The 27989-nt window shown below is 35.4% G+C and overlaps 1 protein-coding gene across 5 annotated transcripts in view; it reads right to left on the bottom strand.

The window, feature by feature from the left end:
- Positions 1–27989, bottom strand: part of TPK1 (thiamin pyrophosphokinase 1) — a 323125-nt gene that overhangs the window by 185804 nt on the left and 109332 nt on the right. For 4 of the 5 annotated variants that reach the window (XM_045564370.1, XM_045564369.1, XM_045564368.1 and 1 more), the window contains one exon: positions 6607–6676. In XM_045564370.1, the coding sequence (XP_045420326.1) occupies positions 6607–6676 (70 nt within the window). Of the gene's footprint in view, positions 1–6606; positions 6680–27989 lie in introns of those variants that run through there. The other variant, XM_045564371.1, reaches the window with a different exon arrangement.

Raw genomic sequence — 27989 nt, 5'->3', positions numbered from 1 at the left:
GATGAAATGGACTGAGAAAACAAAATGGTTCAAAGTTCTCCTGTGTTGCCAGCCTTAGACATGTCATTGATCCTTCAAGGGTGTATCAGATACAGAGCTCCTCCACCTATGGTGAGCTGTATAATTATTTCATTATATATTACAATGTAATAATAATAGAAATAAAGTGCACAATATATGTGATGTGCTTGAATCATCCTGAAACCATTCCTCCCCTCCCTGGTCTGTGGAAAAATTGTCTTCCATGAGAACAGTCCCTGGTGCCAAAAAGGTTGGGGACCACTGCTACCAGATGTCTTGGTTAATTATATTGATAAAGGCTTTAGAAGCTAATTTTTAAGAGCTAGCCTCCCACATTATTCAGTTATTTAAATTATATTTTGAACTTGGTTTAGCTGGGGCATGATTAGTTGTAGAGTTAGAATTACAACAGTCATCCTCTATTCCCACTTGATCAGTCTGAAAAGTGTTATTGATCTGCTGATGAGAAAGTTGCGAGAATATATAAAGCTGAGAGTCTGAAATCATTAACTGTGAGAAAATTGATGGAGTGAGAGGAAGAAGAGATCAGGAAGCTATTTTGCTTTTCTGTTTAAGCAGGTCCTCCTCATCATCCCACCGCTGTTAGTAAGTTTAACTGAACGGTCATCTGCAAGAATACATGGAATTTTAATTGTGTGCTCATCTTTTAAACAGAAAGGAAACTCCTAAGCATTTGAACTAAACTCTTAAACACTTGCAATAATCTAAAAAAAAAGTTTATATAATCTTCTGTAGGACTTCCCATTCAGGAGTCTATATTCATCAATTCCTCTGAGAAAACAAACCTAAAAACAACCCTCCTCTCATATCAAATATCCTACACACTTCAATACCAAAATTCATAGCCAGTTCTTAGACTAAGGAAGAATCTGAGAATCTCCAAGTTCCACAAAATAACAAATTAAAAACTCTCACATTTAGCACTGATACTCACGGTACATGCTGCTCTCAAAATACCAATGAATTCAAAGGCAAGGACTTTAAGTTTTAGGATAAGGGACTCATTTAGACAGGAATTACAACACAATGTAATATAGGACATTCTGGAAATAAGTGGTGCATACACCATAAGTGATTTTAGACAAAAATACATAATCTTTTTAGATATAAGACATTTCTGGTTTATACATGCTAATAAGATATATAATTATCCAAAGTTTCTTTAGCATCAAGATATTTCCAATAGCCGATATTAGATCATGGAAATCCCTCACTGAACAAAAGCTTAGTGACATCTCTGCTAAGATATTGATGAAAAATCATTAATTCAATAAATTCTCAGAGGCTCATTAGTATACTAGACCTGAGGCATATAAAGATGATTGATTATGATTGCTGCCTTGCAGGAGTTTACCACCCAGTGTAAGTGATAAGATACATCTACACATAGCTAAATCACAAGATAAAATGAGAGAGTAAATAATTACAAAGTATTATGCAAAGTTAAAGGGCAATAGATCACCAGAAATTTACAACCTAGTAAAGGTTATAAGTCTTTACAGCTTTAAATCAAGGTAAAATGTGAACATAACATTGTGATTTAAGAGTATTATTAATGTCAAGTCACTCGGGCTGGAAGGAGAGAGGAGTCCTCATGGTGCACACAGTCCATTAGTGGAGCACTGGGGCATGGACACAAGTGCTACAAGACATGCTAACAAATGTCACTAAAACCCTCTGGAATCAGTACAGCATAGGACCTACAAGCACTGACTATTCAGAATGGCCAGCCAACTGGGACGGAGTATAGGTGGTGCCAAGGTGTTCAAGATCAGCCATGAGAAAGGGCCTGAGCAAGGCACAGGGGAGAAACGGCACAGCCACTTTAGGAGAATGAGCAGTTCTGTCTGACTAGAAGACAAGGGAGGGAATTGGGCATGCCTATAAAGATAACCCTGCATCTCAAGCTAACGAGTTTAGATATTATCCAGGAGACAAAGGAGAATCTCCCTCCCTACCCCCAGTCACTACAAAGATACACACACACACACACACACACACACACGTATACACTACAGACTCTACGGCCCTAACCTTTTACACCCCAGTAGGATCCTCAGAATATTTCTAATACTTCCATTCTGGTTTAACTGCCCATCCCCTATGCCTTCCTTTGTCATAGAACCTATCACATTGAACTAGAATTTTCTCTTTATGTCTTATGATCTATCCTATTGACTGGCACCAGGAAGCTTACATTTATCAAGCTTACTGCAGAAAAATCAGTCATATTTGCCATAGTTCCAAAGGACAGAACCAACAGACAGATTCATTGCAACTCTTTGCTACCTAGGAAGAAATGATAATTTTTATTTTCTTCATTTTGTCCTCCCTACACAATAACATATATTTAATTATCATATATTGTTTTCACAATAAGAAAAAATATTTAGGACTTCTTGACCAAAACAAAACCTGATAAATGGAGGGAGGCTATTTTCAGAGTCGAAACAAAGGCAAATATATTTCAAAGAAGGTAACAGCCTTAAGGACAGGGTACTATATGAAATAAGCCAGTCACAGAAAGATAAATACTACATGATTACCTCATAGGAGGTACCTAAAATAGTCAAAATTAAACAGTCAAACTAGAATAGTGGTTTCCAGGGGCTGAGGGAAGTGGCAAAGGGGGAGTTACTGCTCAATGGGTACAAAGTTTCAGTTAAGCAAAATGACTAAGTTTTAGAGATCTGATGTACAACATTGTATCTATAGTCAACAATAACATACTGTATACTTAAAAATTTGTTAAGAGAGTCAATCTCAGGTTGTGTTCTTACCATAATAAAAAAAATGTTTAAAAATAAAGATGGTGTGGATCCAATACAGAATTGGATCTAAGGCCATGGCTGATTTTTCTACTAATAAAATTAATAAAAGACTTTTGTTACAAATTTTTATACCTAAAAAATAAGACACTTCATAAATCAGGATATACAAATGGGCAATAGATGCATGGAAAGATGCTCAGCCTCTTTAGTCATCAGGAAAATGCAAACCAAAATCATAGGATTCCATTCACAAACACTAAGTGGCTAAAATCAAGAAGATAAAAGAAAACGTTGGTGAGAATATGGAGCAATGGGGACATTTCTGTCAGTAATGTAAAATGGTACAACCACTTTGGAAAAATGATTTGTCAATTTTCAGAATGTTAAACATATATTTACCATATGACCTGGAAACTTCATTTTTAGGTATCTACCAAAGAGAAATGAAAACAAATGTTCACAGAAACACTTGTATAAGAAATAAAGCAGCATTATTCATAACAGCCAAAACTAGAAACAACCAAATGTCCACTAGGCGAATGAACAACCGGATTGTGGTATATTCACAAAATGGAATACTACTGGCAATAAAAAAGTACTGATACATGAATGAATCTCAAAATATTATGTTAAGCAAGAGAAAACAGACATAAAAGAATACACACGATGATTTCTTTTGTATGAAATTCAGTAACATACAAAATAAGTCTATAGTGATGGAAATCAGAAAGTTGTTGCCTAGTGATCAGAAATTTCCTGGAAATCAATAATGAAGGAATTTTCTGGGGCCAGGGAAATGTTCTACATCTTATTTTGGATGGTGAATAAGAGGCTATAAATAAATGTCAAACAAAACACAGGTAATGAAACACTTACAATCTGCACGTTTTATTGTATGTTAACTATACCTAAAAATTATATGGATTTTTAAATATAACTTTGAAAAAGATATAGGATATAACTCAAAGCAGTTCCCATGGGCCAAAGATGGGACCATTTGAACATCAAAAACAATAATACCTGCAGACCTGCAATGCCATGAAAACTATATGACATGAATAAGCCAAGATTTTGATTCTAAAAAAAATTATTTACCTTTGAAGGGTTTCAGGCACTAATTCACTATTCTGAAAGTGGGTAAAAGGAGGACATTAAGCACATCTCTCCTTTATAAACTGTATTTCCATTGCCTGCTTGTGGGCTTTCTGGGCTTCAGGGTAAGTGGACACTATGTTTCTACTAACTGACTGTGGCCAAATTCAATAACCTCTTTTGAGTCTTCATTTTACTCCACAAGGCATCTCAGAGGCACCGAACCCGGGTGAACACTCCACTCTGTGAAGACTCTCTTCCCCTGGTCTTCAGCACCTTTTCTCCAGATCTCCTGTTAACACTCCATTTCTCTCCCGGTGGCCCGAGTCCCAGTGCCCTTCTTCAGTGCTGCCTCCCCACACCCCTGCAGCCCCCTTCCTCCTGCGTCTCCCCGACAGTTCCACCAGCCTCACCTGCCACACTTCACCTTTCCCTGTCCCTTCAGGTCCACGAAGGAGTAGGGGCAGCCAGCGGCAGGGACCCTCCTGGGGCTCTGGCCCCAAGAGGGACAGATGTAGCCCTGAACGCACAGCAGCATCCAGAGGCAGGGTGGCAAGGGGCCTGGTGCCTCATGCCTTCCCCTCATTGATATTTCCCTCCGTAAACCTCGTTCCTCTGCTACCGTCTGTATCAGTCTCCCTTCCTCCCATTCCGATTGTATATTTCATCTTGTCTTCAACTGGAGATGGTTCTCTAAAAATGCATGTTTTATTGCAAAATCATAAGGCATTACATTGTAGATAAGGACGCTACATAAACAAATACAAACAAGGCAAGCAGTGGTCCACAAACTACACATTGCTTTTTTAAAACTCATGAATATTTTTTCCTTTTTCATTGTGATGACTTTCTGTTGGAAATACAATTAATAGGAATTATGTTTAGTCACCTGAATCCAATTAATTGAACTGGTTAGGGTTTGGATTTAATGAGATTCATTCAAGGATTTAATTCCCACATGAGGCCGTTAGTTTCACTCATCTCCTGATTAGAGCTCTACCCTCACCCAGGCCAGCCATGGCCCTAGGCATCAAAGTAGAAATCACTGCAAACACATTATTACAACTAGAAAAATCAATGAAAAATACATTGTTTCACTGAACATCTTCATCTGTGGACAAACAGTTGTTAGATAAATTAAATCTTCTAGGAAGACTTCTATAACATTACTTATAAATGTGTCGAGAAACATTAGACATGATTTGGGCAAAAGCAATGGTACTTAGTCCCTAAACCTGGTAATCTATTTTGTTTTCAAATGTGAATAAAAGTATTCTGTTACCTTTCTTACTATTGTCCAACCCAATCCAATAAACATAATTACTGTAGACATCTATATTTTTTAATAAGCATTCTAGATGGTTCTTATGATCCAGCACTGTGTTAATATCCTTTCACAGTTCTGGTTATAATTGTGTTCCTGAGCTACATCTGCCATTAGAGAAACAGTACCCAGCACTAGATTGTTTGCCAGCCAGCAGGCTTATAGGTATGGAACAAACAATATCCAATTCATAATCTTGGCCTCATGGGCATTATCCTCTTATCTGAGCTAACTGGCCCAAGCACTCTTTACAAGACATAAGTGAATATTTTTCTAGGCATTGTCCATGTCAGGTCTTAGACAATACTGTCAGAGGAAGCTGTAAAGTTACAAAACAAAGGAGTGAAAAGGGTTAAGAATTTAAATTGTCTCCTGGGCTATCACCATTGCTGTATTTTTTGATAATGCATCCCCCGACATTAGCATTAGCATGTCCAATATCCAAGGAAACATGTCTTCCTCTTATAAGAAATCAGCTGCTTTCAAAAAGCAGCTCCAATATTAGAAATCCGAAGTTAAACATTTTGGTGTCATAAAGAAAAATATATCATTGCAAAACACATATCGTTAATTCACACCTAGAGTATGTTACATTGTAATGTTTTTATTTTTTGCAGTAAAGAGGTGATTTTTGAAACTATAAACATTTCAATATACTTAATAACACATATGATAGATACAGAACTACATTTCATAGCTAGTCTACTTGTATCTACACTATAAATTCTTGTGTTTGCCAAGGAGTTGAATTACAAACATGTTCACAATGAGCTAGATTTAAAATCTGTTTCTATGAAACATATTCTTTTATGTAAAAATAGTTCACCATGAAAAGACGAGAAAAACCGGACAGCACAGATAGTAAATCATTAATAAATTATTGATCTCCTAAAATATATATGTATACATAACTCAGAGGTAATTAAGTTAGAGTACATTATACTGGGCTTTACTCAACACTAATATAAAATCTTACCTCTTCTACAACAGAATATATATTTCTTTTATATGAGATCAGTTTTTATTCATACATACAAAGTGTTTGAATAACAACTCAAATTGCCATTTGAAGTTTTATTTTAGCCAATTTTCAAAGTCCTCACAAGCATGGGTATTTGATAATGCTACTTTAATGATACTTTGAAGTCATAAAATGAGGATTTTTAAAATAAGAATAGATGGGCCTCATTCTCCTAAGAGATACCATTCAAAGCAAGAAATAATACAACATGGTTAGGCAGCTCACTCTCCCTCACTGAGGTGGTTTTCTGTGAAACAGTCTGAAGGAAAATTAGCAGTGTCCATTTACTAAGAAGAGAATAGAGCAAAAGAGCAGACAATGATGGCTCTACGTACAATGGCTCAAAGAAAGCATACCTTTCTCTTTCTCCTTCGGTGATGTCATATAAGCGGTTGGCACCTCCATCTGCACAGGCTCTTAAGAGAGCTTCAAATAGAAGAACAAAAATCATTTCAATACAGGAAGCACAGAGCAATGTCATTCAAAGGATGAACACAGGACGCAGGCATTCAGACACACACACAGTCACGCCAACCTTGAATCACTTCACATTCAGCTGTTGACACTGCAGGTGCTAAAAATGGTTCTACGCAGCACAAAACAAGCCAGACAGAATCATCCAGAGACCAAGTTTACTTCCTTTTGGCATCTTTTTTACTCCCTCTGATTAAATAAAGGAGAAGATTGTACATGGTGGTAGCACACCTTCCATATTTCTTAAAACTTGTTTTTCCTCCTTTACAACAGAAGGTAGGCCGCAGGCTCAAGGACAGGCAACGAAATACAGTTATCAGTGTGTTCTCTCCTTTTATTAATTTTTATAGGTACTTTCTACTTATGGCAGGTATTATGGGTTTCCATCGTGTGCTTTAAAAGTTTCCTTTTAAAAATAAGACATAGGCATAATCTTATTTTAAAATATAAATAAATAATAAGCTAGATGAAACGTGAACAATGTAAAACTTGGGAAGGTGGCACAAAACTGACGAAACTTGGAAATGCTCAGGTGATCGAATAAACCCTGCTGCCTCTCCACCTTGGGCTTTGCCTTTTTCCTTTCCCATGCTTTCTCCCTGCTACTGCTCTAGGATTTGATGCTGCTGATCAGCCACTCCTTGAAAGTCTTCTCAGTCCATAGAATACTATTTTTTCAGCATCTGTGATTTCTATTTTTCATAGAAATGTTCGGTTTCTCACCATCAGCTCAGAATGAACATTATGAAGCATCAAACCAGCAGGTACTTGGCTAAGTCATAAGATGATGTGACGGGGTCTCCACTTTAAACATTCTCTTCTAATCAGTACAAAAAGGCTAAGAGCCTTTTTTATTAAAGTCCACTCCAATAATTGACCCATAAAGTGAGAAACTACCTTTCCTTGAAATTAAAATTAATGACATAGGTAAATGAAATCGGGGGCAAGAAAATAAACAGACACTTTCCCTTATGTATATATGTATTCTTCAGGTATTTGAAACATAAAATATTTTAAAAGACTGTACCATCTAAAAACAGGTCAGTGATACATGAATTGTTTTAGAAACTATAAAATTACAGATGCTAGTAAATTACAACTTAAAAAAAATAAAAATCCACAATTGCTACTGTGGAAATTTTCCCTCACCCACCAGGGTTGAGATGTCTTATGGGAGTATTTGAAATTGGGTGGAATGGTCCCAAATTTCATCAGGGGACCTAACCGTCTCATGATACTTCACACCTGTATTCCCTACCCAGCTTTAAAGCACATTTGGCGAGATTCTCTTGGTGGTAAAAACACTCCCTTTTAGTTTAGCTAGAAATATACTGATTTCAACCTCACTCTTGAGTAACAGATTAGCTGAGTATAATATTGTAAATTGACAGTAGTTGGTAGTAACTTTAATGATACGGGTATACTGGTTTCTGATTTCACTGATGCTTTTAGAAGGCTGACAGTCTAATTGTTCTTGTGTATCTAATCTGTCTTCTCTTTTTGGCTAATTTCAAGACCATTCCTTTATCTTTGGTGTTCTAAATGTCACTACCACGCAGGTTAGTTGGAATTTATTATGTTTCCTATATGTGAGGATCATATGTATCTTTCTTCAGTTCTGGATAATTCTTAGACATTTTTTAATTCAATTATTTCCTATCTTCCTTTCTCTCTATACATCAATTTTCTGGCACCCCATTTAAATGTATTTTTAGACAGTCCCATTCTGCCCTTCACATTTCTTAAACTGTTTCATTTATTTCACCTCTTCTTCCCATATAAGGGCGTAATTCTTCAAATCATTCTTTCAATTTATAGTCTCTCTTCAATTATGTCTCATCATCTGTTTAAAACAGTAAAGTGTACAGTCTTATTGATTCCTAAAGAAGTTCTATTTGGCTCTTTTTTTCAATCTAAAGGTCTATTCTGATAGTCTGTTGTTCATGTTTTCAGTTCTGTCTTTTATTTTTTTTTAGATATCCTTTCCCTATGGATGGGATATTGCAAAGGATATCTACCTGACCACGCTGTCAGAAATAAACTCCCAGTGTAGTTTCCATTAATCTGTGATATGTGAGACTATTTTCTGTTTTCTATGTTATAACAGAAATAAAACAGAAGGCAAGTAGAAAAAATATATTCCTTTTTCGCTTCAGCTTCCTCATCTGTAAATGAGCGTATTACCTGTGGAATATGGCTATTAAGCAATTAACGATTTAGTAATTATATATAATGCTCACCACAATGCTGGAACATGGTGAGCATTCAATAAACACTAGCTCTCTTCCTCCATTTTTGTTAGAATAGAAAAAAAAAATCTCAAAAGCCTACTTTCTAGGAAAAGAAAAGCCTAAGCAGTTTTGCAAAGACATCTAAAAGGGACAACTCATTTTACCAATTACCCACAACACACATTTCCTTATAAGGAGTAAAACTCAAATTCAAATTATGCCACAAACATAACTTGCAGAAGATCACAGAATACATTACACGTTTCCTAAATATCAAAACCATCAAAAGTTAAAAGAGAGAGCTCATCTCCCATATAAAATATAGCATAAAACAAATGATTAGGGACATTGAAAAGACTGATTAATAGAAACAGATGGTAAACTATCAGTAATTATCCTCAGAGTATATAAAACAATTCCCTGTAAACAAAATTAACAAGTTTATGGAATCTTTTTACATCAAAATGATTCACTGAAATACCATGAAAACCTAAGAAACAGTAGGTTTTGGTGGCCAACGATTATCAAACAAAATGCCTTGTCAATTTTTCACATTATATTATTTTGCAAAGATCAGTTGAATTCAACATTTATACCTATTATGTGCCAGGCTCTAAATAAAATAGAGAGATGAATAATAAACAGATCCAGTTCTCCAGGCTCACATTATACTGGAAAAAATGCAAAAACAAAAGCAAATCTATGCAATGCACTGTGGACTATGATGAGTGCTATAATGAAGGCACCAAAATGCAATGGGAAAACAAGGAAAGAAGAGATGAACAGAAAAATCTATAAAACTGCTTATTAGTAAATCTAGTGTACCTAAGATCACTGTTACTTTTACAACTGAAGAACTTTTTCTAGTGACTGTTATTTCTAACACCTATCTTTATTGATATTTTTAGAGCAGTTTAAGAGAAATACTTAGATCACAGGAGGTAAATTTGCCCACATCTATTCCTGTTTTAAATGCCAAAGGGAGCTAGAATAACCACGATGAAATTCATAGACTATTTTCTCAGTATATGTAAGTGGGCATAGGGATTCAATCCAACTAAAAGGAAAAGCACGTTCTAGTTTTCCCTAAAACTATTTTGTTTTCAATAAAGCATGACCAAAAGAAAGTATTCTACTTCTTTTAAATTTTATTTTAATAAAAACATTTTCACCAGTTTCAAATATTTCCATGTGCATAAATAAAACTGCATTTGACAAATAAAATATTTCAAGCATCTAGTAAATCATATTGGCATAAGTTCACATAGCAATTTAAAAAATGTGTAAATAAATATCACTGTTAATGGAAGCAAAAAGCTAAAGGAATGTGAAGTAGAGGGCTCTCTTAAGATATTTTTGATAAGTCATAATGAATCTTGCTCAAAAATATGTTCACTTGATCATCATTTAAGTTGTCCCAAGCTTTAATGAATAGAAGTTACTGCATGAGTTATCTTTTAATGTAAAAATTCCATTGGCTTATGCAGCAAAAATTCTTGCAGATTTGTCAAATACTATAATTTCAATGGTTGAGCAATTACTTACTAAGCATCAAGCTGATAAACAGCTGAAGACTAAAATATATTTAAAAATCTTTACAGCAACTTTATATTTCAGCAGTACCAGTAAGTATATTAAACACATCTTAAACTAACAATCTTTTTAACTTGGCATTATATAAGTTACTGTTACTGACATATAGCAAAGAACTCCACTCACAATTAGAGGTTAGTTCCCTATTTCAAAAATTTCTGTTGACTAAAGTTGAGTAGAAATAATGGGAATTTTTTGGGAAGTAGACTATTTAATTAATTGCAAGCATTAAGGTAGAAGAAAAAACAAAATAAAATCAAAGAAAAATTCTGCATTTTCAGTTAATTGAAAGAACATCAAACATAGATTTCCATTGTAGTCTAGATCAGCCACTTAGTCCTATGACTTTGAGCTAATCCCAAGTATTCTGATTCTAATGTGTTATCAAGATTATTGTGTATATCCTACCAAATTCACAAAAAAACAAATTGAGGGACTAGAGAGAGGCAACATAGATAAAACTAGAAGGAAAGTGCACGAGGAAACATTCTCTCACATGCTATTTAGGAAACATAACTTTGAGGGACACTTTGGCAGATTTATAAAAATTTTAAATGTGCATACCATTTGATCCGGAAATTCTATGTATTCAGGTGAACACTGATAAACTATATCATGGCCTTATTATGTAACTATCGAAAAAAGATAGTTCTTTACATATTCATATATTATCTATTATGAGATATATTATTTAAAAAGCCTACACAACCGTTGTTCAAATCTTCCATGCAATAGCAACTCAGAGCATGTATGGAAGTACACCAAATCCAGGAACACTAAGAATAGGATCAAGGTTTTTATGTCAAGATTGTGTATCAAGTAATCAGCAATCAGCATTGATAAGATGCACCTGCACTAGAAAATTGGCACTAGTTTTGTACTCCTCAGGAAACTCACAACAACTAGCAATGGGTAAAAACTACAGGGACCCCAGAATCAGTGGCTTTCCTGGCAAAGTACATCCCAAATGTAAAGTGGCTGGGCTGAAACATTTGACAGCCACTCCTGGTAAATGACTAGACTCACTATTTTTGTTTTAATTAAGCCTTATCATCTGTCTTGTATCCTTCCTTAAAGGTAAGTGCATGTGGTGTTTGGCGAAGCCTATCATGTCTTATTAGTTTGTTAATTCAAACACAAGATCACCTCTGTATTCTACATACCAAACTATTAACATTTAACAGTGATTATTTATGAGGAATTGGCAAAATAGGATCATGGCAAAGATTTTTTTCACTCTTTATGGTAATCACTGTACTATTAAAATAATTTTACAAGGAATATGAATTATACCATAATTATAATTTTAAAACCAACAGTAATAACTAAAAGGGAAAACAGACTCATAGAGCTAAGGTAGAAAGAATTATTCCAGACCCAAGTCCTTATTAGCAGAAGGAATCAAATATTTTGTCAGGCTTGGTCAAGATTGAGTTGAAGGTGCTTACAATCAAACTGGACTAGAGGACACAGAAGGTCTAGAATCTTATTTAGAAGACGTGTTACTGAGTCCCGGGAGGGCTAAATAACTCCACTTACCCAAATCCTGTGTATTCCTAACATGGGTCCTTCTCCCCTACTACTCCAAAGATTTAGTCTTTATGTACCTGAAATCAACCTAGTCTGTCAACATTTGTGGTTTGAGCTAGGATTCTCTCCCCAAGCCTGAGAAACAACAGTCAACCACTTAATCCCCAACTTCTATTCTGAGACCCGTAAGAGTTGGTCTACCTGTAGAAAATAAAGTATATTCCTTCCAGAAGAGCCTCAGAAACAGCCCACTGGAAATTGCACATTAATAAGGAAATTATAATCATTTGTTAAACATGTGAATACATACGCAACTACATAGATATCACTATCAGGCACTACAGAAAATAAGTGAGTGTTTTGGTTTGGTTTTTTGAATTTTAATTTTATTGTGGTAAGAACACAATATCAGATGTACCCTCTTAAATGTTTAAGTGTATAATAACACATTGTTATTATAACTATATGCACAACATTCTACAAAAGATCTCTAGAACTTATTCATCTGGCATAACTGAAACTCTATACCCACTGAACAGCAACTCCCCATCTCCCCTCCCACTGGCCCTTGGCAACCACCATTCTACTCTCTGATCCTATGTGCCCCTCAATTTTAAATACCTCATATTACTGGAATCACGCTGTATTTGTCTTTCTATGACTGGCTTATTTTAGTTGGCATAATGTTTCCTGAGTTCACCTACGTTGTTACATGTTACAGATTTCCTCCTTTTTTAAGGCTGAGTAACATTCCATATGTTCCTCATTTTCTTTATCCATTCATCACCTGCTAGACATTTAGGCTGTTTCCACATGTTGGTCATTATGCATAGTGCTGCAATGAACATGCAAATGCTAATATAACTTTGAGATCCTGATTTCAACTCTTTTGAGTAAATACCAAAAAGTAGGATTGCAGGATCATATAGTAATTTTCCTTTTAGTTTGTTGAGGAACCTCCATACTGTTTTTCATAGCAAAAACCAACCAACCGAGTACAAGGATTTTTCATTCCCACTAATATACTAGGGTTCCAATATCTCCATATCCTCAACAACATGTTGTCTTTTGTCTTTTTAATAATAGCCATCACAACAAGAATGAAGTGATGTCTCATTATTGTTTTCACTTGTATTCCCTGATTAGTGATGTTGCACATCTTTTCACATACTTGTTAGCCATTCGTATGTATTCTGTGGAGAAATGCATATTCAAGGCCTTTGCCCATTTTCTAAGACAGTAAATTTTAGATGTGCTTGCCAGAAAAAAAATTATATGAGATAATGGACATGTTCAACTGCTTATAGTAGTAATCCTGTAGTAATCATTTCATTATGTGTGTGTGTGTATCAAAACATCATGTTGTACACCTTAAACTTAAGTTCTTTACCCATTTTTAAATTGGATGATTAGATTTTTTCCTATTAGGTTGTAGGGGTTCCTCATATATTTTAGAAATTAACCCCTTATATATATGGTTAGCAGATTTTTTTCCCCCATTCTATAGGTTACCTTTTCACTCTGCTGATTGTTGTTTCCTTTGCTGTTCGGAAGCTTTTAACTTTGGTGTAGTCTCACTTGTCTATTTTTGCTTTTGTTGTGTTTGCCTTTGGTGTCATATCCATGAAATCACTGCCATGAAACTTTTTCCCTATGTTTTGTTTTAGGAGTTTTACAGTTTCAGGTCTTACATTTAAGTCTTTAATCCATTTTCATTTGAAGATATATGTTTTTAACCAATGTGTCAGTAGGGACAATACTGATATAAAGCCACACTTCATACTTTATACTTAGCCAAAAAGCTCTAAAACAGTAGATGCTTTCATAAATATTTCTTGCTTAAAAACACTTAATCTACCCACAAGTATTTTCTGCCTGTTTAGGATATTTCTGTTATTTAAAATAGAAGTTATGAGATCTCCTTGAAGCTCCTTATAAGCAGGGGATATTAAATACATTGGTCAATGATAAAAACAAAGGAAAAAACACAGATAAGATACTACCACTTATATAAAATGAAAAGGTATTGATTTTTACATTTATAGAATTATAAGTGCAAAAGATGGTTACAGTGGTGCTTCTGGAAAAGAAATAGAGTTAAGACAAAGATTTATTTTGTGCATAACTTAATTTTCTTCAGGGGAACTCCGCTCTTGCACGGTCAGCCTGTAAGTGGTATTAAATCCACACTCAAATCCAGGTTCAGCATGTGGCTCAAGCCAGACCACTACCATCTACTGCCCAGAGTGACTGACTCAGAGACAGAGATGTGACCCAGTCAAAGATAACACAGTCTAACAAGACTATGCAGGTTTCCCCTTCTACTGTTCTGCAGCTTGAGAGACTGGACACTTGGACCTATAATGGGCTATCATACTGAGCCTGAGAATGCAGCCAAAACTATGAAAGTAAAGTGAGGAGACAAGAGAAGGCATTGTTTGAGTATCCACAACCACAGCTAAAGCAGCCACCAGCCTCTTTAATTATGTGAGCTAATAAAATCTCTTTCTGGGCTCAGGACAGTTTGAATTGGGTTCTCCATCACTTGAAACAGAAGGAGCCCTAACTAATACAAATATTAATTCATACTTCAAAGACACTGAAATCCTCCATTCTATCAGCTGAAGAATACTATCTTATTATGCCTCAAATCCCTGTTGGAACAAGCCCTTAAGGGGTGGTGTATATTTTCACAGGTAGTTTGACTATCATTGGTATAAACTATCACCAGGGAAGCCTTGATTATGGTCCATATCAGTTTGTTCATGAACATGGTCAACAGAGATGGATTAGTATGCATTCCCTACTGAGACATTATTTCACATGGAAAACTTGTATTCAAAGCATTTCATGGAAATATATGCACTCCTTGAGAGACAGCAACAATTTACTTTGCTCATAAGAGTGCTGAAGGGCATAATTAATTGCTGTTCAGGGAACTCTTTCAAAGTTATAGACTGAAGGCTTTATTTATAGTGTATTTAAATGCAATTATTAAGAAAGGTCACGTTATTTATAATATCCCACAAATAATGAGTATAATATTCTTTAAATTTTAGTCAAGTCAGTAGCACAGAAATATCCTTTAGAATAAAAATCAAGTGGTATTTATATTATGCATCTACATGCATAGTGCTGTGCTAGTTCTAATGATCTGGTTCATGCCATATAATAGAGATTTTTATTACCTTTTGGTACTATTTTGCAAATTCTATTGTCGTTTTCTCCACTACTTCCTATCTCCTCCTCTTCTAGTTATGCACTATAAAGTACATTTAGTCACCTTTGAGCCCATCTATAAAGTCTATAATTAGATACCTCTTTAAAACTGAGTGATACCCAATACTTCATTACTAAGAAATCTGAAGGAAACAGCCAAACATCAAATGTCTGTTTATCCTAAAGCAGCACAAGGAAATTTTTCTAACAGATGGGTGAAATGCACATTGTATAAAAACTGCAAACAGGTAAGCAGCACAGAAAAAAAATGATCTTGGATGTGTGAAGCTACTACACGCACATTTGTCCGAATGTAAGTTGTTAGAAACAATTAAGGTTCTGTGTATTCTCAATCATTAAATTTTTTCTAAAAATTGGCCACTCTTTAGGAACAAGGTGGCAAACATGTAAGCTCAACGTGTAGTGAACAAGAAAACTTGTAAATAGACCTTTATAGGTTGCTACAATACGTTAGCACTATTCGCATTTTGGGTCTCTGTTATGGGTGGTTGTCTGGTGCACTGAAGGATATTTAACAGCATTCCTGGCCTCTACCCATTAGATGCCGGTGGTATCCCCCCACCCCTGCAGTTATGACAACCAAAAATAGCTGCAAATGTCAAATGTCTCCTGGTGGGCAAAATCACTCCCAGTTGAGAACCACTACTCTAAATAATGACCACCTGCACTTCAGCAGGCTGCCCAGAGTCCCAATATACCCAGCTGTAAGGCAGATTGCTCACTGCTATTTTCTAAACTTTCCCAATTTAAAAGCAAGACTATCACCCAGAAGCTACAACCTACATAGTTACTAAAGTCAGGTGAATTAACAAAGTAATTTATGTCCTATCCTTCACATCTATCCCAGAAGCACACATACAGAATTACTCTCTATTTTAGATTTACTGAATCTTCAGTAAGACTTCTTGTACAATCTGTATATGTACTAGACAACTGTTGTACTCTGGATAATCTTCTAGCATGATCCCACACCATCTCTATTTGTGTGTCCTCATCATTTGAGACCCTACTAATAAATTATTGCCACTAGTGACCACTGAAGTCTGACTACCCTCCTCTGGGATCTGCTGGATAGTTCATATCATCTCCCAAGTCAATGAGAAAAAAATATCCCACAGATATCACCATAGACAGTGAGCATGAAAAGTGACAATTTCTATCAAATCATTTCACTTCATAATGTAAAGATGCTGGTAAAGCGGAAGTGACAAAATAATGAGATGTGGCAAATATCTATGAATGAGCAAAATAATAAAATGCCTAGAACTACCAAGAAGAGTTGAAATAGAAGAAAAGAAGCCAGGTGCAGTGGTGTGCACCTGTAATCCCAGCTACTCAGGAGGCTGAGTTGGGCAGATCACTTGAGTCCAGGAGTTCCTGACCAGCCTGGGCAACATAGCAAGACTCTTGTCTCAAAATATATATATATATATACACATATATATATATATATATATGTATATATATATAGATAGATGGATAGATAGATAGATAGATAGATAGATAGATGCAAACATACAAGCTTTTAAGTAATTGCTTTTAAGTAAAGCTTTTAAATACAGATCACTTCATTGATGCAAATATGTCACCTAATGAACACAGAACAATGTACAGAGGTTTGGAACTATTAATATTTTACACCCTGGCCTGTTCCTCTGGCATCAGAATTCCTTCCTCTCTTCTTCTTTTATGGATCACTAGTAACAGATCCCAGAAAACATATACAAGGCATATTTCACATGAGAGATTCACTGTTGCATATAACAAATTGAAAGCAGCACGTCAAAATCAGACTCTGTTACACAAAAAAAGTGATACTTACATCAATCTTATTTTTTAGAGGTAAAAGGAAAAAAATATCTAATTGGCTTATATCTCTACCTTTCCTAGTACCTTTGACATTTTTATAAAAATATTTTAAGATAATTTATGGAGTGGGAGTTTCTAGCAAACACATCTATTATCTTAAACAATGATCTTTAAATCTAAAACATATCAATAATAACAGGTTAACTTCAGCAATTAGATCTTAAGGCCAAATAACTAGAAACTGAGAAATGATTACACATTTTTACTACCAAATAATGCAAGAATTTCACATATTATAGTCTCAGCACTTGACTATGCTCTTTTTCTAACTGTGCACAATCACAGGCTATTTCTTCTTCCTGTTTAGGAATAAAAGGGGAGGTGGTGTGAAGTCTATGAATAGATAGGAGGGAGAGGAATTAGGGAAAGTATTTCAGAGAAAAAAAAAACACAAATAAAATTGGGTTCAGGTTAAAATCAAGAGATAATTACCCAAAAATTCACAGTAGGCCTTCTGTAACGCCAAATTACAAACCCTGTGGGGCAAGGGATAATTTAAGAGCAAAGTGCTTAAAGGAAGTGAATGAAAGCTTACTAACTACCACATTTCTTAGTTTTTAGAATCAGAATGGTTTTTGGTATTTAGGCTACCTCAGGGAATTTTTAGAGATAAATTAATCTTAATTCTTAAAACATGATTTATCAAGGCATAAGAAAGCTAATATCCTAAAATGCCTAATAGAAAACCAGTTGCCTTAGCGTTTAGTGAGATAGGAGAATAATTATAAGAGACAGTTGAGAGGTACTCAAAAACAGATTATATAGGCATGGGAAGAAGAGAGTTTAAAAAAAGGGAAGTCATAAGGGTTTTGAGGAGTCTTATATTCTAACTTACATGTTAAAGACTATTCTTCCAGGATATTATAAGAAGAGAAAATTATAAGCCAACATCCCTGGTGAACACAGATGCAAAAATCCTCAACAAAATGCTAGCAAACAAAATTCAACAGCACATTAAAAGGATCATTCACCATGATCAAGTGGGATGTATCCCTGGGAATGCATGGATGGTTCAATATACATGAATCAATAAACTGATACATCACTTTAACAGATTGGGCAAAAAACATATGATCATCTCTATAGATGCAGAAAAAGTATTTCACAAAATTCAATATCCATTCACGATAAAAACTCTGAACAAATTAGGCATAGAAGGTCAGGTATGGTGGCTCACACCTGTAATCCTAGCACTTCGGGAGGCTGAGGCAGGAGAATTGCTTGAGACCAGGAGTTTGAGACCAGCCCGAGAAAGAGTGAGACCCCATCTCTATAAAAAAATAGAAAAATTAGCTAGGCATGGTGGCACACACCTATAGTCCCACCTACTTGGGAGGCTGAGGCAGAAGGATCACTTGAACCCAGGAGCTTGAGGTTGCAGTGAGCTATGATGACACGACTACACTCCAGCCCAGAGAACAGAGAAAGACACTGACTAAAAAAAAAAAAAAAAAAAAAAAAAAAGGCATAGAAGGAAATGTACCTCAACACAATAAAGGCCATAAATGAAAAGCTCACAGCTAACCTCATACTCAATGGTAAAAAGTTGAAAGTTTTTCCCCTAAGATCAGGAATATGACAACATGCCCACTCTCACCACTTCTATTAAACATAGTTCTGGAAGTTCTAGCCAGAGCAATTAGACAAGAAAAAGGAGAAAAGAGCTAGCCAAATAAAAAAGAAAGAAGTGAAATTGTCTCTGTTTGTTGATGACAGGATCCAAATATAGAAAACCCTAAAAACCCCACCAAAAAACTGTTCAAACTGATAAACTAATTCAGTAAAGTTGCAAGGTACAAAACTAACATGTGAAAATCAGTAGCGTTTCTTTACACTAACAATGACCTATCTGAAAAAGAAATTAGGAAATCAATCTCATTCACAATAGTACCAAAAAGATAAAATACTGAAGAGTAAATTTAACCAAGGAAATAAAAGATCTGTATTTGAAAACTATAAAACATTGATGAAAGGCATTGTAAATGATCCAAATAAATAGATATCCCATGCTATTGGAACGGAAGAATTAATATTGCTAAAATGTCCGTACTACCCAAAGGAATCTACAGATTCAATGCAATACCTATCAAAATTCCAATGTCATTTTTCAAAGAAACAGAAAAAACTATCCTTAAATTCACCTGGAACCACAAAAGGCCCCAACAGCCAAAGCAATCTTGAGCAAAAAAAACAAAGCTGGAGGCATTACACTACCTGACTTCAAAATCTACTACAAAACTATAGTAATCAAAACAGCATGGTACAGGCATAAAAACACACATTGAGCAGAATAGAAAGCCCAGAAATAAACCCACACATTTATGGTCAGTTTTTAACGAAGGTGCCCAAAGTACAGAATGGAGAAGGATTCTACAGAAACTGAATATTCACAAGCAAATAAATGAAAGTGGACCCTTGTCTCATACCATACATAAAAATCAACCCAAAATGGATTAAAGACTTAAATGTAAGACATGAAACTGTAAAATCACTACATGAAAACATAGCGGAAATGCTCCACAACATTGGTCTGACCAAGACTTCTCAGATATGACCCCAAGAGAACAGGCAACAAAAGCAAAAGTAGACAAATGGGATTGTATCAAACCAAAAAGTTCCTGCACAGCAAAGAAAGCAATTAACACAGTGAAATGACAACCCATAGACTGAAAGAAAATACTTGCAAACCATACATCTGATAAGGGGCTAATATCCAAAATATATAACAAACTCACCTCAATAGCAAGAAAACAAATAAATCAATCAAAAATGGGCAAAAACCCTAAGTAGACACTTCTCAAAAAAAGACAAACAGCCAATGGTTATATGAAAAAATGTTCAACATCACTAATCATCAGAGAAATGCAAATTAAAACCACAATGAGATACCACTTCATACCTGTTAGAATGGCTATAATCAAAAAGACAAAAGATAACAAATATTGGCAAAAATGTGGAGAACACTTGGTGCACTGTTGGGGGAATGTAAACTAACACAGCAATTTTGGAAAACAGTATGGAGTTTCTTCAGAAAACTAAAAATTGAATTACCATGTGGTCCAGCAGTACTACTTTTGGGTATATATCTGAAGGAACTGAAATCAGTAGGACTAAGAGATATCTGTGTTCCCTTCATTGCAGCATTATTCATAACAGGTAAGATGTGGAAGCAACACAGGTGTCCATCATCAGATGAACAGATAAAGAAAATGTGGTATATATACAATGGAATAGTATTCTGTCTTTAAAAGGGGGTGAAATTCTATCATTTGTGACAACATAGATGAACCTAGAGGACATTATGCCAAGTGAAATAAGCCAGGCACAAAGAGACAAATACCATATGATCTCACTTATATATGGAATCTAAAAAAGTTGAATTCACAGAAGTAGAGACTAGAATGATGGTTACCAGGGGCTGGGGAAGGCAGGTGGATGCTGTAAAGGGAGATGTTGATCGAAGAGTACAAAGTCTCAGGAGGAATAAGCTTTAGTGATCTATTGCACAAAATGGTGACTATAATAAATAAAAATGTACTGTATATTTCACAATTGATAAAAGAGTAGATTTTAAATGTTTTCACCACAAAAACTTGATAAGCATGTGAGATGACAGATTTGTTAATTAGCATGATTTTATCATTCTACATTGTAAACATATCAAAATATCACATGGTACCCCATAAATATATACAACTAATATTTATCAATTCAAAATAAAATTTAAAAAAAATTTAAAGATTATTCTTCGTTCCATTTTGGGAATAGGTTAGAAGGAGATGAGAGTTGAAGTAAAGAAATTGGTTAGGAGGTTAGAATTATTTTTTATAGATCTGCAAAAAATGATGATGGTATTTTTATAGAGATTGCAATGATAGTCAAAGCAATCTTAAGCAAAAAGAACAAATTGGGAGGCATCAGTCTACCAGACTTCAAGCTTTACTACAAAGTTATAGTAACCAAAACATCCTGGTACTGGCAGAAGAACAGAGATATAGACCTTTGGAACAGGACTGATAATCCAGATATAAAACCATCTTCATATTGTCATCTAATCTTTGACAAAGCAGACAAAAATATACACTGGGGAAAAGAATCTCTATTCAATAAATGGTGTTGGGAAAATTGGATAGCCACATGCAGAAGATTGAAACTGGATCTGCACCTTTCCCCTCACACAGAAATCAACTCATGATGGATAACAAACTTAAACCTAAGACATGAAACCTTAAGAATTCTAGAAGAAAATGTTGGGAAAACTCTTACAGACATCAGCCTAAGCAAAGAAGTTATGAAGAAGACCCCCAAAGCAATCACAGCAGCAACAAAAATAAATAAATGGGACCTGATCAAATTAAAAAGCTTCTGCACAGACAAGGAAACTATCATAAGAGCGAATAGACTACCTTCAGAATGGCAGAAAAAACTTGCATGCTACACATCTGATAAAGGGCTGATAACAAGAATCTATATAGAACTTAAGAAAATTAACAAGAAAAAAATCAAACAACCCCTTTAAAAAGTGGGCAAAGGACATGAATAGAACCTTTGCAAAAGAAGACAGAATAATGGCTAGCAAACATATAAAAAAAGTACTCAACATTTCTAATTATCAGGGAAATGCAAATCAAAACCACAATGAGATATCACCTAACTCCAGTGAGAATGGCTTTTATCACAAAGTTCCAAACAACAAATGCCGTCATGGATGCGGAGAGATAGGAATACTATTACACTGCTGGTGGGACTGCAAGTTAGTACAACCTCTGTGGAAAGTAATTTAGAGATATCTCAAAGAACTAAAAATAGAAATACCATTTGATACAGCAATCTCACTACTAGGAATCTACCCAAAGGAAAAAAACAAACTCATACATTTTAAAATAAAGACATCTGCACTCAAATGTTTATGGCAACACAATTCACAATTGCAAAGATGTGGAAACAACTCAAGCGCCCATCAATACATGAGTGGATTAATGAAATGTGGTATATGTATACCATGGAATACTACTCAACCATAAAAAACAATGGTGAACTAGCACCTCTTATATTATCCTAGGTGGAGCTAGAGCCCATCCTTTGAAGTGAAGTATCACAAGAATGGAAAAACAAGCACCACATGTACTCGCCATCAAATTGGTACTAACTGATTAATACTTAGGTGCCCATATCGGGTGCCAGAAGGTGGGATGGGGGTGAAGGGGATGGGTAAACTCACAACTAATGGGTGTGGTGTGCCCTATATAGGGGATGGGCATGCTCACAGCTCTGGCTTGGGAAATGCAAAGGCATTATATGTAACCAAAATGTTTGTACCCCCATAATATTCTGAAATTAAAAAAATAAATAAATAACTACATTGGGAAGAAAAAAAAAGGACTCCCTGGTTTGGAAACCCAGGAACAACTGCTGCAGCAAATATCCAAAAGGGAAACCTAAAACAAGTTGACTTTTTTCCTGCATATTTAAAAAAAAAAAAAAAAAAGTAAAAAAACTACCAGCAATATTATTTTCAAGAAATTTAAAAAAGGAGAACAGAGGACATAGAGATGGCAGATAAGAACATGAAAAGATGTTCAACATCATTAGTCATTAGGGAAAATCAAATAAAAACCACAGTAAGGTCTCAGTACATATCTATAAAAATGGCTAAAATAAAACATTGTGACTTTATTTTCTATCAAACGCTGGTGAGGGAGCAGAGAAATTGGACCACTCATATATTGCTAGTGGGAATGTAAAATGGTACAGCCACTCTGGAAAACAGTTTGGCAGTGTCGTATAAAACTAAACATGCAACTACCATACAACATAACAATTGCACTCTTGGGCATGTAGCCTCTAGAAATGAAAACTTATGTTCACACAAAAACCTATACAAAAATGTTCATAAAAGTTTTATTTGTAATAGCCCCAAACTGCAAACAACCCAGATATCCTTCAACATGGTGAAACAAATACTGCTATATCATACCATGGAATATTCCTGAACAATAAAAATGAATAAACTATGAGCACATGCAACAACCTATATAAATCTCTACAGAATGATGCTGGGTGAAAAAAGGCCAATCTCAAAATGTTTTTAAGATTCAATTTGTATAACATCCCTAAAATGACAAAATCATAGAAAGAGAGAACAAATTAGTGATTTTCTGGAGTTAAGAATGAAGGGTAGAGAGCACAGTTATAAAAGGGAAGTAGTAGGGACCTTGTGTGGATGGAAGTGTTTTGTATTTTGACTATGGTGGTGGATACATCAACTTACACATGTGATAAAATGTAATTGAACTAAATGCTCACACACACACACACACACACACACACACACACACACACACACCCTCTCCCCACCCCATCGCAAACTAGTAAATCAACCTTCTGAATCTCTACAGTTAAAGGAGCAATAGGCTACACCATGTAGCCTAGGTATGTAGAAGGCTATACTACGTAGGGTTATGTAAGTACACTCCATGATGTTTGCACAAGGACGAAATCACCTACCAATGCATTTCTCAGACTGCATTCCCATCATTAAGCAGCACATGACTATGCTTAAATGGATAATCACTGGGTCATAGAACATGCACATTATTAATATTTCTACATAATGCCAAATTGCTATGCATAATGACTGTACCAATGTATACCAAGTAAAATGTTATTTTTTAAGCAGTAAACTAAATTAGACACACTGGCTTCTATTAGTATTAAACAGGTATGCACAGGACTTGATTTTGAATTTGATTATGACTACTGTGGTGGAAGTCCCTTAGTCTACCAGTAAAAGTGAGGGCTGTTGATTGTCAAAAGCTCTGGATCAGAGCATATCAGCTGGAAAGTAGACCCTGGATGCAGACAGCCCATCCTCTTCATTTCCTCTCCTAGCTGTACTTGCAATAAATCCTTGGCAACTTATCTCTTCAAAGCCTGTCCCTACTGTCCTAACTGAAATGTACAGAATCCTTCAGCTTCAGGGCCCTCTTTTTAGTCAATGTGCCTTAGTTCTCTTGACAAAAGGTACTGATATTATTAGCTATCGGTATCAATCAACATAATAACCTTCCTAGTATATTTTATGCATTCATTCATTCATTTGTAGGCATATACTGAATGAGCACCAACTGTAGCCACAAGTACAGCAAAAGACAGACATGGTTCCAATCCTCCAGGAGTCCATAGTCTAGAACCATGCTATACAATGTGGTAGTCACTAGCCATGTGTGGTATTAAGCATCTGAAATGCAGCTAATTTCATCAGAGATGTGCTGTAAGTATAAAATAAACACTGGATTTTGAAGACTTAGTACAAAAAGAATATAAAATATATCATCAATAGTTTTAGGCTGAGTACAGCGGGTCATGCCTATAATCCCAACACTTTGGGAGGCCGAGGCAGGAGGATTGGTTGAGTCCAGAATTTCAAGAGCAGCCTGGGCAACATAGCAAGACCCTATCTCTACAAAAAATGTAAAAATTAGCTGGGTGTGGTGGCATACCCCTGTATTCCCAGCTACTTGGGAGGCTGGGGCAAAAGGATTGCTTGAGCCCAGGAATTCGAGGCTTCAGTGAGCTGTGATGGCACCACTATACACCATCCTGGGCAACAGAGTGAGACCTCATCTGAAAAAAAAAATAATTTTATATTGGTCATATGTTGAAATTATATTCTGAATACGTTGGGTTAGATAATATTAATTTCTCCTTTATACTTTTTTAATGTGATTATAATAAAACTTAAATTTAAATATGTGGTTCACCTTATATTTTATTAACCAGCTCTGGTCAAGAAGGTATGAGAGACAGTATATTAATACAGCAAGATGATTCCTAAAGTGGTACAGGTGCAAAGTTCTATGGGGCATGCAGAAAGAACAAAACAAATTCAGCTTTGGGCACAAAAGAAAGCAAACCACAGAAATTGACACCACAAATAATAAAAATAACAGTAAATTTTATTATCATTTTTAAAAGTATGAGTTAGCTAAGTGGGAAAAGAGGATGGGAATGAAATCATTCTGGGCAGAGAGAGCCGAGAGTCAAGAGAGAGCAAAACTAGCTAGATAAGCCCAAACTAGGCTAGATTAGTTATAATGCCCTTGTAACCCTGGGCAAACAATAACAATAATCATCTTTTTATATCATTTCTTGCACAAAATAATCAACTTAGACAACTGAAACAAAACATTGAATATACAGAAAGCCATTTTTAACCATTTATCTACTTCGTACTATTAGCTACTATACTATCAGAATCACCAAATCTAAGGAATAAGAAATTATGTAAATAACACCCATTGCATATATGAACCTATAATAACCCAAAGGAAGAAGCTGAAGAACTGTTTTTATAACCTTTTGGGCTTTTGTACCAGTCTTGACTCAAATCTACAGAACAGTAAGAGCTTCATATTTCAACAATAAAAAAATACATACATAGCTAACTTTTCTGTTTTAAAGCCTATAGGCTTTTTGACTTTTTGCTTTATGTTTCTTCTTTAATTGTGAAATAAAGGGGATAAAAAATTAGAGTTTTGATTAACTCTTCTGGTGAATGATATAGTAAATTACATAAAGACAAGAATGCCTTTTATGTATTCTAGTCCTATCCAAAATATCAACGGTCACTGAAAAACATTCATTCATGAGTGTAAATAAAATCAAGAAAAAAGTAATGGAAAAGTAAAAAGAGCAAAAAGAGGATATACTGAGGTTTGTTGTTAGACGATGGTTTTTAACAAGACTTTAAAAACAATTAATTTCAACAGCTGGAAATTACATTTGGCTCATGTTAAAGAAATGTTGCTGCTGCTGTTTGCAAACATGATTTACGGAGAGCAGCTTGCAAGCATGATGGATAAAAATAAATATTTCATTATGCAAAATGTGTTTCATTGTTGTGTTTGTAAATTTCAAACAATTATAAGTACTGCATGGCAATACATGCTGTTAGTCATTTTCACTAAATTACAGGTAGTGTGGCTTTTTTTCTCTCCTCCCCACTTTTTGTCCGGAGTATTTGAAAATAACTTTTGGTATTTGATGATAGAAACTAAAATAGCTAACCACCATCCCCCTCCCCTTGAAGTATGGAACTATAATACTTTTTAAAATTATATCATTGCTTCTTGAAACATAAAAACCAACATTATGTTGGTAACACTAAGTAGAATTCAATAGGAAAGCGCTGCCTCCACAAAGAATGGCAGGCAAGTAAAACTTACTCCTATCCTTTTAAAAGATGCATTCAAGCTTGCTTTAATAATTCATAAAATATACAAGCTCATAAATGCACAAAGAAGTGCAATATAGCCCAAAGAAATGAACTGGGATGGAAATATTGATCCCTACAATACTCTTAATAAATGCAATACTAAGGTGTGCCCTCCAAACAAACAGTCCTCACAGCACAGTAATGCCCTACTTGTTCAAGTTAACCCATCTAGGAAACCAAACCACAGACAGTTAAATCCAGTCCTCATGAAAACAATTAGCAATAAGAACAATTACCAGGCAATGAAAGAAAGGATGGAAAGAACCACTAAGCCAAATCCTAAATGTCACTCTAAAGAAGGCTTTTGTTAGTTGGAACAAATTTACTGAAAGATTTAAAGAAAATAAAAACCTTGTTGTAAGACAACAGAGAGAAGTCTCTGTCCTTTCTCCATCCCAAAACAACAACAGAATGAAAAATAGAAATGGAAGTCCCATCTTAGATAAAGCTAGGCAAAAATCTACCATCCCAATTCAGAGCTGCCAAAGGTAGTGAAACTCAAGCAAGGGTATAGGAAGACGCTGAGAGGAGGTCTTTGCTACAGATTCAGATGCAAAATCAGTGTGGGAAACACCCTGTTGCTGAGCCAAGGCAGAAAAGAGTGAATGGTGAACAGCCTCATGGCTGCCAGGGCACTGACAGTAACAGTAAAGGTTAAATACTCTCCAATACACACTCCTGTGTCATAAAGGAAGAATTCCTCTCTCTTTGCTCTTCCAGCTCCCATGTAAAGCTGTTTCAAGTCAGGGGTCAGGGGCAGTCAATTCATTCAAAGACCAGTAAAAGTGAAATAGCACAAGATCTAGAATTGACGAAGGTGTTGAGAGAGAGAGAGAGAGAGAGAGAGAGAGAGAGAGAGAGAGAGAGCACGCACGGGAAGGAGGGAAAGAAAGAGAGATGGACAGGCAGGATGGAGGAGGAAGGGGTAGAAAGATGCACACAGGAAAAACAGATGAGAAAAGGTCATGAGAAAAACGTTGCCACCAAGTAAATAATAATCATGACTAGAAATATCACTAAAACTCAAAGAACCTAAGGAAAAGTAAAATCATTCACAGAAGAGATACAAAGGCTCTCGAAAGATATGGCAAAACCACAGGACAAGATGAATTTCGAGCTTGCAGAACTCGTTAAAAAAAGTAAAGCTAAACAAGAAGTTGCTCAAAGCAGAAAAAGCATAACTGAAAATCCAGTAAGGGACATGGAAGACAAAACGAAGAAATGAGCAAAAGGAAATGGAAATTAATAAGGAATTAGAAAAAACTTGAAAGAAAATGGGAAAGATTTATAAAAATTGCATGTACATAACTGCTTTCCCAAGAAGAACAGAGAACAAATTAAAGACAAATTTCCCAGAATTTGCAGAAGATCTAAACTTACAGATGGACAGGGTACATGTACGGAGATGATGATAACAAAATGGATCTAATTAAAATTGCTGGTACTGGCTGGGTGCAGTGGCACACGCCTATAATCCCAGCACTTTGGGAGGACGAGGCAGGAGAATCACTTGAGGCCAGGAGTT

The sequence above is a fragment of the Lemur catta genome, chromosome 11 (genome assembly GCF_020740605.2).
Source record: "Lemur catta isolate mLemCat1 chromosome 11, mLemCat1.pri, whole genome shotgun sequence".
In the NCBI taxonomy this organism is placed as follows: Eukaryota; Metazoa; Chordata; class Mammalia; order Primates; family Lemuridae; genus Lemur; species Lemur catta.
The sequence above is the reverse complement of the archived record's forward strand: the minus strand, read 5'-3'. Positions and strand labels throughout refer to the sequence as shown.